At 45.1% G+C, this 11,454-nt stretch overlaps 1 protein-coding gene across 1 annotated transcript; it reads right to left on the minus strand.

Moving 5' to 3' along the window:
• Nucleotides 1-220: 220 nt before the first annotated feature.
• LOC103772995 (sentrin-specific protease 2-like) lies at nucleotides 221-9,820 on the minus strand (the record flags this gene model as incomplete). The annotated part of the gene is given in 14 exon segments (XM_008940346.1): nucleotides 221-283; nucleotides 807-902; nucleotides 1,594-1,678; nucleotides 2,243-2,322; nucleotides 2,432-2,635; nucleotides 3,050-3,181; nucleotides 3,528-3,677; nucleotides 3,905-3,968; nucleotides 5,190-5,293; nucleotides 6,401-6,536; nucleotides 7,625-7,691; nucleotides 8,200-8,275; nucleotides 9,044-9,159; nucleotides 9,688-9,820. Coding segments are annotated over 14 exon segments (1,506 nt in total), but the record flags the coding sequence as incomplete, so codon positions are not given.
• Between the last annotated feature and the right edge of the window lie 1,634 nt (nucleotides 9,821-11,454).

The raw sequence follows: 11,454 nt of genomic DNA on the forward strand, positions 1-11,454 counted from the left end.
TCTCCCCTTAAGGTGCATTAGCTATTTGCAAAGAAAGTTGCTGTCTCCAAAATTGGGAAAAAACAAAAAAAAAACAAACCCCAAACTTAAACACTACTTCATAGCCTAAAGAAGGAATTTGTGTGCCTGTTGCCTTTTCAAGTAAGGTACTAGAAAATATCTGAAATAAAGAGTTAAGTCACCCAGAGGTGATCACAGTGTTATTTTGGTAGTGCATCTCTCACAGCAGCTGCTGATGGATTATTTCCCACACCATCTTCTTGCGGAAGTAAGGCATGTGATCCTGAAAAGAGGAGCAAAATCTGTTCAATATGAAGACATGGCAGAAAGAGGCAGAGAAGATACATAAACACCCTGTGAATCCTTTAAAGCAAAGTTCCTTGTGAGTACTGTCAGCACTTGCCATTGGGGTACAACTTGGTTTGCAGCCACACAGCCCCTAAGAGGGTGACAGGACAACCCAACAAAACCAGAGTGGCCCTCACTACACAACAGGTTACATACTCTTCAATAAAAGACCACCACACTGGTGGGAAATAACCCTGTCTTAGCAGGTGTAAGGGTGAAACCCACTCCTCCAGAAGACACCAAGGCCAGATTTCACAAACCCACTGGCTGCACTATCACCAATTCAACCAGGAAGCAGATCCAAGACATAAGGACGGAGAAGGCAGCTCTTCCACTGAAGCCACGTGGCAGTTCAAACCCCAACAATCCTTCCCCAAACCCAGAGGGAGGTACAAAGCCTTGGCCCCTGGCTGGGAGGTGCCCTCCTCAGCCCTTTTCTCTGTGGAGAGCCCTCTCACCTGTGTGAAGGTCATTGCTCTGTCTCTGGCCACGTAGTCGGCGTACGCGCACACAAACACCCCGCAGTCGCTCCCGTTCAGCTGCTGGGGGATCTCCTGAGGAGTGCAAAACTGGCAATGAAACGCAAGGACAAGCAGAGAATTCTCCTCTCTCCTAAAGGAAAACCACTTTGGAAGCAGCACACGTTACCCAAAGCAACACAGCAGACACCAGGGAACCATTTACTGCTCCCAGGCAGGAGGGACAGAGCCCACGAGCTGCACGCACAGCAGCCCTCCCCTCTGCTGCCCTGACTTGGAGGCTGCAAGGCAAACACTGGGACAGCAGCCTGGTGTCACCCTGCCAGGTGCCCTGAGGTTGGCACAGTGTGGTGTGTCTTACATCAAGACTTTGATATGGTGCTTCTTACTATGAGCCTGTTGAGAAACATGGGCTCAACCCTTTGCCTTGCACGTGCCAGGATCTGTGCTCCACACAAGAAGCCAACGTTCTCTGACAGCAGCTAAACTGATATTTGATTTGTGAAATGGGGGCAGAGCCAGATCCACCTCCATGTGCCAGACTAATTAGACCCCACAAAGTCTTCAGTCCCTTCAAAGTCAGCAAGCAGAAGCACTGCTTAAAGATTTCAACCCAGCATAGTCTCCTGGACCACCTGAAGTGGCACCTTAAGACCATGAGATGCTTCTGGCCATTCTCTACAGGTTTGGACTTTTTAGAAAGCATTAAGAGTTTTGTGACCAAGAGTCCCAGTTCCCATTCCAAATCCAAGGAGTGCTCACATACGTGTGGCTCCATGCTGTGAAAAGTCCACTCAGAAAAAACCAGCTCCATTTTTCTCTTCTCCCGGCTTTCTTCTTGCAGGTATTTGCTGTTTAAAACAAAACAAAATCACTCTTCACCTCTGGAATTTAGGCCAACAAAGAAAGAGCTGCTGCAGGAGAAGAGGAAGGTGAATGGCAGGACAGTAAAATGTCTGAGAATCCTCACAACAGCTGATTTAAAGCATTTGAAGGGAAAAAATCCAAATCTTCCAGTTTAGAAATACACTGAGAGGCTGCGAGCTACTGGTCAGGACTGAGACCAGCTGGCCAGGAAGGAGACAAACAATCCCAACAGACATCTACCAAAGCCTAAGCTCATTGCTGAGCAGAGGTCAAAAAAACCCAAATCACATGTTATCCGAGGAGGAACAGACAAACCAAGCAAGGAACCAGAATGCCACAATTCCACCATGTGCCTTAATCCAGCAGACTGGGTGCAGCTCCAGAGGAACAAACACAAAAGCTTTTGGGCTAGTGCCTCTGGCGAGGAACTTCCCAGGCCACCAGCTGCTGGAATAATGCTTTTGAGGAAAAAAAATTGTTTGAGGCAGACCTTCTCCAAAAAACCTCCTCATTCACAACATGAAAGTATCAAATGAGCAGTTACTTACAAGAGAGTTTCACAAATCTTGTCCCTTTTTTGTCCCAGTGAGTCGTAGTATTTGATGGCTTTCTTTCTCATATCTATGACCTGTTATTAAAAGGTGACTGTTAGACAAAGCACACCACAAAACCAAATTACTTTTCTGGGTAGTTTTTTCTACCCAAGCCATTCTAAAAAATAGCTAATTTTTACTCACTGCTAGTGTCCAATGAGATCTCAAGTGAACAGGTACTAAGACGAGGTCCTGTTTGAAGAGATCCACACCTTTGGTCCATCTTCTTACTGCTGCATGGCCCCCAGAAGTTAATTTGGGATAAAAGAAAGTACTAAAAGCATGGACTGCTGGATATCCTTCCTTCTTGCTTCTTTCCACCAGCAGAATCATGTAGAAATTAATGACCTGTACCATAAAGAGTAAACTTGAGAGGTAAAATAAGACACTAGCTGACCAATGGATAAACAGAGCAATGTGTCTTCTGCTGGCCACCAATGAGCACACAGCTGAGAGAATGCCAGTCTCAGCTTTCAGCTTTTGCTCTGAGAATTTTGCACTTGCTTGCTTCTTGCAGTGTGATAAAAACACCTGCCACCCACACCTAGAACCCAGACTAACTCCTGGAAGCTGCATAACACAAGAAACAAAGGAACTTCAAGAAAACACTAAAGCCTAAAGGACCTAAAATAACTGTACAGATATTCCTGGACTCCGCAGCAGAGGCTATCCAATAACTTTGAAAAGACTTCTGTAGACAGTGAAGGGGTATTTTTAATCAAAGCTGAGTGAGAGTTATCACTGTGCTGCAGCTAGTTTTACCTCATCGTTTAGCCAGCGAAGGTTGTCCAGGGTCTGGATGTCCTCACGTGTGACCTTTAGTTTGAAGGCACTGCTCATGATCTCATCTGGCTCACCTTTGCCAAATGCAGCACTGATCTCTCTCTCCATGGCCTGAAATGAACAATTAAATGGGGAAGGACTTGTGAAACAGGAGTATAGAGCATGAGAACCTGTGGGCAGCTTTGAACAAGGCCTGTAAACTGAGCTCAGGTGACACAGCAGCTGGCTTTGCCAGGGTTTTGCTCCATTAGCAACAGCTCTGGATTTGCTGGCCCTTTCCAAGTCAATGGGCAAAAAAGGAAGTGCTGTTAGCTCAGCAGGGCTGCAGCCCCCAAAGAAGCAAAGCAGCCAGTGTTCCTACAGCGTGGGGCAGCAAAAGCTTCTCTGGCAGGTTCTGTCACCACGGCAGGACAGGTTAAGAGGCAGAGCCAAGGCAACTGCAGGAATGACACGGTACCTCTGTGAGTGGAGGGAAGCGTTCTGCTGGTCTGTCTGAGCTTGGGAACCTCTGTTCTTCCACAGCAAGGTCAGCTGGTAGTCTGTACACAGTGGGTGCCACTCCTACCCGGGGTAACACCTCCTCTGAGAGCTCCTCTCCATTCTGTCTCTGTCAGACAAAAGGACATGGAGCTAGCAAGCAAGCACAGAGCTGTTTGCTAGGGAATAGTGCAAAAAAAAACTCTTGCTCTGGTAGAAAACTGGAAGGATTTTTGTACACACATCCAAGGACAAACACCTTACTTGCTTGGCAATATATGGAAGTGAAAGTGCAAAGCTATCTGCTCACAACCAGCTGTATTTTCCCCAAAGGTGAGATAAAGAACACATGCTTACACCTCCAACAGCTTGTTTCACTGCTCTTCCCTGTTCATAGGAGTTTTCCACTGCTGTGCAGTACCTGAAAGGAGAGGGGGAGAAAGAGAGAGGTGTGCTATGTCTCAGCATTGTCCCAGGTGATGCTCAAGAACTCACCTTCTGGATAAAAAGCTTTTTCAAGGCTGATTCTGACTAGACCCTCAGGTGCACACATGACATCACCTCAGTGGTAGAGAGTTACTATCCCCCATTTGGAGAGGACCATCATTAAAGCCACACAGACTCTCAAGAGCAAGCAAACACACAGGCATTAAAGCTGTCCATATATACACCCTTTCTTCACAAAGAAGCATTGGCATTGTCACCAAAAACCCCCTTTTTCAGGAAGGAGACAGACCTACATGAGCCAAACCACAATAATAATTCCCTGGGAGATCAGATGCCAAAAGCAGAGTCTTGATCCACTCCAAAATGCTACTGCCAGTGCATGTAAAATGACAGGAGAGACTGTTTTCCATGGCACTGCCATGGACCAGAACATTTAAACATGCCATGCTGTTCCAAATTCATGAGTTTACATGTTTGCTGGTGGTGAACCACCAAGCAGAGACTGGGAATTTTCTGAGCCTTGGTAACAACCCCTGTTTTACAGGATTTAATGGAAGCTGCAAGACAGCATGGCATTTTCTCCTCTCTTACTGTGTAGAAAGTCCCACTGAAACTTCAGCATCTTCTTGGCATCACTATTTATCAAGAATCAGGCTCCTTCTGCACAACTCTGAAGTGTAATTATTCCAAGATAATGGCTTCACTTATTTTTGTGGCTTTAACTTCATACACCCCCTTGACACACCACATCATCTACTCATCATACACAAAATCACACAGAAATTCCCCTTTGCAGGTTGCTTTGGGAACTGGAATTCTAGACACAAGGGAGATTTTTGTCAGCTTAGTGTACTGCAAAGAGAAAAACTTCATTTCAGTTGTGTGAGGAGGACTGGGGGAGGTGGAAAAAACCAGAAAAGTCTTGTATTTACCAGAAGTTTCATATTCTCAGATAAAACAGGATTCCTGACCAAGCCAAAACTCAATGGCAAACAAAAGGAAAATAAATTCTTTTTAGTGGTGCTCCGGAATAATGCTGTGGATTTTTTATACTAGAAATTACTCTGCCCATGCCTGCCCTGAAGATTGTCCAGCACTCTGAGAGTAGGAAAGAGGAATCCCTCCCCATCAGCTTCCAAATACACCAGCTACAAATTACCCCCAGAAAGCTCATGGTCATTTTGCTGATAATTACGTGCGGAACCTGGCGAGCTGGGGCTGAGGGCGGCTCCCAGGGTACTTCTCCTTTAGCAGCTGCAGGAGCTGTCTGTACTTCTCCTTCTCTCCTCGCTGAAGATACTAGAATGGAGAGGGGAAAAAAAACCAGATTAGGACCAGTGTGTATGAGCCAAATGTCTGTAGACAGAGTGCACAGGCTCTTCTCAAAAATACTGGTGTATTACTCAAGTTTCCTTAGCAGGAATTCACAGGCATTCATTTGGTGTTAGCCCTGCTACAGGAACTTATGTCCCACCCTAAACCTCAAACTGCCTTCTGCAACTGTTTCCTCAAAGGCAGGACTCTTCACTTCAGCCATGGTCTGCACCCCTTGCATCAGAAATCAGATTATGATGCATTCCTGGCAGTAGACAGGATGCTTGGGTGCTAGGAGTCCCCAGGGTGGCTCAGCCCTACTCCCAGTAAGGTCTTCTCCCATCTAAACTAGGTTTATCAGGAATTTTCCAAGAGTTGCTTCAGAAAAAGGACAGGGAAAGACCTTACAGACAGTGCTGTAAGCAGTGCTACCACCAACTGAGTGGTTTTTTGCCTGCTTTAGCCTTTTAAAGTCATTATGTAAAGACCACAGTTGAGCTAGATGAAGGCCAAAATAGGGAAATGACTCTGCCAGAAAAACACACTCAGTGACAGGGCAGTCCAGCTCCACTTAGAAGTGAAACTGCCTGGAGGCTCCTTCCCCAGTCCACCATTCCCATGAAAATGGTTTAAAATCCCATCTTTTGGCAACAAAGCACTGCTCTGTTCAAAGATTTCATAAAGGCAAATAAAATGCTATGAGCTGACTTTCCAGAAGCATTCCTTCAACTTCACTGACTACACCACCACTGTGCTGTTACAAACTGCCACTTCAGCATTCAGACACAGCTTTGTTGCAACCCTTAAGTTGTTTCATTTCAAAAATCACCTTCCCCCCCACCCAACGTACCTCCTCAGCAGTACAGAAGAGCCTCCCAATTCTGCCAGCTTCCAAATTGGTGGATCCTGGCCCTTTCATAAATGCAAAGGCAAATAAAAGGCTATAAGCTGACTTTCCAGAAGCATTCCTTCAACTTCACTGACTACACCACTGTGCTGTTACAAACTGCCACTTCAGCATTCAGACACAGCTTTGTTGCAACCCTTAAGTTGTTTCATTTCAAAAATCACCTTCCCCCCCACCCAACGTACCTCCTCAGCAGTACAGAAGAGCCTCCCAATTCTGCCAGCTTCCAAATTGGTGGATCCTGGCCCAGTGTGCTCCTTAATGGGTGGCCTCAGTGTTAAGATGCTGTCTGGAACAGGTTTGATGGTGCCACTCCTTGTGCTAAAGTCATCAACAGAAAAAGGAACCATATCAAGAGAACACTCAGATATGCACCTCCTTAATCAACCAACTATTTTGTAAGCACATACACTGATGATGAGGGAGACAGAGATGAGATATTTATGAGTTTCAGGTAAGATTTACTGTCTTCAACTGACTAATGGGATACTACCACTACAGAGAAGTGAAAATCAGAACAACTGCTTTCAATAAAAAGCACTGGCACCAAAGTGTAGCTGCTGCTTTCCTCACAAAAATCACTCTGGCAGAGACCTCTGGAGATCAGCTGCTCCAAATACCTGCTCAAGCAGGGTCACCACTGAAGGTTGCCCAAGCCTGTGTCCAGCTGGGCTTTCAAACATCTCCAAGGACCTTCCACAACCTCTCTAAGTGACCTGTGCCAGTATCTGACCATCCTCAAAGTGAAAAATAAAGTGTTTCATGATGTTCAGATGCAGTTTTCTGGTTTTCAATTTACACCCACTGCCTCTTGACCTGTCAGTGGGCTCTACTGAAAAAAGTCTGGCTCACTCCTCCTCATTCCCTCCCTTCAGATCCCCTTCTGATCCCCTCCTCCTTCCAGCTGTTTCTGACTCAGTGATGTGTACATCAGGGCCTCAGCATCCCCCAAACAGTAATTCAAAACCAACACAAGGTAAAGGCTAGTCCTGTTATCAAATTAAGAACTCTCTCATGCCAAACATCATGGAGGGTTTTTTTTTTTTTGAGAAAAGTTTGTTGGCTTTTTTCTTTTTTATATTTTAAAATAATTTTTCCTGTCAAATTAACTCTTCAGAAACTTTTCACAAACATTCCTGGTATCAGCTGCTTCTCAAGTTCAACACATCCTCCTACCACAGACTTTATCTCATCTCCTGTATGAAGTATCTGAGTCTAAAGAAGTTTGAAGCTGGTTGGAGAAAAAAAATAATCAGCTGGACACCTCCCTTAGCATAGCAGCCTTGAGAAAAATATTCCTCTCTAAAGACAAAGACAAATGTTAGGCCACACAGAGGAAGTTGAAGAATAAAAGTGAAATACAGGAAACCAGTCAGAGAAAAAGCCAAAGAAAAGAGAAGGATTTTTACCTTGTCTTATAAGAAAGGGATAGTGTTTCTTTATTCAAGCAAGTGTTGGTTCCACAAGGCATTTTATCTGTGAGAGAAGAGCACAAGCCATCAGTAACTACAAAAGGAAGCTGAAGAGTTTTAGGTTTACAGTAAAGAGCTTCACCAAAAAGAAATTATTTCAATTTTCTCTCTTACATCCTATGACTTCTATTATGTTACTGTAGGATATTTTCAGATTTTCATATTGGCAACTAATAAAAGTTGTGCACACAAGGCACTGTCAGCTTAATCCTGAAATAAAAAAAGCATCATCAGGATCTACTCACTAAAATTAGTGTTTAAAACAATTCACTCCTGGCAAGTTCACAGCAGACATATCAAAACTGAAGGACTGCATCCAAACAAGGCAGAGTTTGCACTGAGATGATAAAATAAACACCCAGTCCCAACCCAGGAGCAATGCCAGGATGCAGGGAAGAAACAGAGCTCACACTCAAGTGTTCTCAGATGCTCCCCAGATATTCTGCCTGCAATAATTCATACACAAAGCAGGATTAAAAAGAAAAAAATCAATAACTTGATGTCAGCCTTACCAATCTGTAGCATTTCTACTTCTGCTGCAGGACGTGCTGGTCTTTTGGGTGCAGGACCAGGAGGAGTGGACTCAGTCTTAAATAAAACCAAAATAAATACCAATGTGAGTATCACCTGAACGTGAATCCAAGCAAATGAACTTCCTGAAATTTGGCCAGCTCTGTTATGATTTGGGGACCATGACCTGCAGCAGAATGCAAATCTTTGCAGGATGTCTAACAGGCTCTGGTACATACAGTGATTAAAATGATACAGGCTCATTACTGAGTTCTCAGTAAGCTCCTAAAAAAGCCACAGTGTGATAGTTTAGCCCCTGAAAAATACATTTTGTACAAATAAGAGTTCATGACTATCAGGAACAATTAATTAGAGCATGACATTTTCTTATTCCTCTTACTCTGTGGGGCTCTAAGAAAAATACCACCACACTTTTGAAGCAGACTAGGCAGTTTAGCAGTTCCTAACTCATTTTTACAGAGCCAAAATCCTGCAGGAACCCTCTCCTGGGCAGATTATAAACAGCAGGAAGTTGGATGCAGAGGAAGCATGCAGTTTTTCTTGTAAGGTAATGCACTTTGGCTCCTTAACTACAACCCAGAGAAAAAGAGTAACAGTTTGCACACACACTACAGCCATAAACTTGAAGAACTGTAGCTTATCTGGAAGACAACAACCACCTCACTCCTTCCTCAGCTGCAAACACTAGAGCAGAGAACACACACTGGAGCCAGGCAGACGCAGCACTCAAGAGCTGCTGTGTGGGCTCAGAGCAGCCCCAGCTCCAAGGTGCAGGAGGGAGATCCCCCTGCACAGCTTCCCCCTCCTCTCTGGAGCCTTGCTAACCTCATGTGCAGTCTCTGAGATCCAAGAAGCATGGCGTTTCCTTTTTGCCTTGGTTGGCAACTTCACCACAGGGGAAACTTCTGGAACTTTCTCTTTACGCTCAGAGGCGACAGCATCTGGAAATAAAAAGGAAAAAAAAAAAAGCCATGGATGAACAGAGAGTAGGGATCAGAGAGAGACTCACCCACCACAGCCCTTCTCTGCCACACTGTTCTCTCCTCTGCTGCACCCCCAGCCTCCCTCACTCATCCCTCCTCTAGCTCTGCAAAATGCACGTGCCAAAATTTTCAGATTCAGGCTAAACTGACTCTTCTGATTTCAGTTCAAGCCACTAGAAATACCATTTTTCTCTGCCTGGCATCAGCTAGAAGTGACCTTCCTTCACATCCCAGGTCCCAAGTGACTTCTCATAGGGAGCATTTTGACCTGGCAGAGGAAGAGTGTGAACACAGAGAGAAGGCAGCACACAACTTTGGGGCTAGGCCCCAGGATATGCCCACAAGCCACTGGCTACACAGAGGGCCACGAGGAAAAAAATGGCTTGAAAAGCCACAGTTTCAGTAACAATGCTGAAGTAAAAAAACCCAGAATTAAGGCACCCAAGAAAAATGAAGCATATTAAATACTTCTGTCCCATGCAATACCTGATTTTTGGTTTTTTGGTTGAGCCTCGTCAGGATCTTCTACAGGTGGCTGAACACTGAGGAAAGAACACACAGAAGAGTGTTTGGCAACAACAGGCGAGCTTCTAACAGGCTGACTTCACTTCACAGCACCCAAAGTGGGTTTTCATACCCCAAAATGTTTGGTCTCCAGCTCCAAGTGCTCCTGGGATTATCTCCATCACCCCCCACCAACTCTGAGCATCTCCCATCAACGACCCCCACCTCTCCCAGTCAGGGCTGGTTATCCCAGGCCTCTTCCTCTCCTTCTGTTAAAGCTTCCTAATGTTTGACATTGTTCCTATCACCAAAGAACTGTTGGATTTAATAGGGAAAGTTTTCCTCCTTCCTCAGGAAAGTGGCAAACCAGAGATGATTGAGTGTCTCAGGTCCTAAATCTCTGACCACATTGCATCATGTGGAAAAGTCTGGAAGCAGGAGGGGGAATAAAAGGTGGGAGAGCAACTCATGCACAGACCCCCTTCAAGAACTTACTGCTAAGTCAGTGCTCGTGAGCCAAATCTTGAGATAATCCTTAACTGCAGCCTGTCTTACAAAGCATCAGTCTGAGGAGGATGCAAAAATTTGTATGTTGAGAACAGCAAAACAGTTCCTTTTTTTCCAATATTTGCCTCCAACAATGCCATGACAGACAGCAAGGATTCTCTGAAGAATTCCTTGGTCTTTCCTCCACAAAATGATTTAAAGTGTTAAGCACTATGAACCCTGCTGACATCACTGCTGCTGGACTATCTTCCACCTGCATGAGGAGCACAAAAAGGAGCTGAGAGCCTCAACTCCACCCTGCACACAAGACAAAGAATATTTGCTGTTATTATGCTATGCAAATCAGGCAGAAAATACTGCAGGGCAACTGCTAAATGCAGATCTGTTCCTAGAAAAATGCATTCTTATTGAGCATATTGGCTATTTCAGAAGTTAAAACTTAAGAAGGGAATAGATTTATATCCTCCTGCTCAATTTTTAGCCAAAGCAAACTCATTCTGAGCTGCTCCTCAGTGAAGAGCACCCAGCACCAGTCCCCTGCAGGGACAAAGGACAATTCAACCTCCAGACAGCACCTCTTCATGCTCAACATTTGACTAACTCCTTAGCAACTACAGGAAAAAAAAAAAATAAGGGATTGGAAAAACTCTGTGACTCCACATACACCCAGAAACTCCTCCCCCATCGGTGCTGAGGACAGTTTGTTAAGGTTTATCATTTAAATTTGTGGAAGAGTCACATTTTCAGCCCTAAAACTTGCACAGGGCACTGCTGTATAACAGTAGCTAACACTGATTGACTTTCTCCCCCAGCTTCACCACCCCTGCCCAGAAGTTTTCCTCTTTCCACCATGGGGAAAATCTCAAGAGGCAGCAGGAACAACCATCCCATGGTTTAGACTTCCCTAAAAAGACTCACACAGGGCACCCAGGAACATCTTTGTCCCTCGACAGGACACCTCAGAGAGCACTGTGGGGAAACTTATCTCCAGCACCACAGCTTCTGAAGCCATCGAGTGCAGTTTTACTGGAATTTCATCCTAACTGCTTTGCCTGTAATTCCCAGGAATCTCTTAGCAAAACCTGGTCAGACCACGGTCCAACAGCCCGCAGCCTCTGTAAATGCACCTTCTTCCCTGCAGGACTGTGCTATCTGTGCAACAACCAGCTCTTTCCAAAGGACAGTCACTTCTCCCATTCACTCTGGAACAGGAGACATTCAGCAAAGCCTCCTGGACCAACG

This window comes from Merops nubicus, unplaced genomic scaffold (genome assembly GCF_000691845.1).
Source record: "Merops nubicus isolate BGI_N331 unplaced genomic scaffold, ASM69184v1 scaffold2655, whole genome shotgun sequence".
NCBI classification, from domain to species: domain Eukaryota; kingdom Metazoa; phylum Chordata; class Aves; order Coraciiformes; family Meropidae; genus Merops; species Merops nubicus.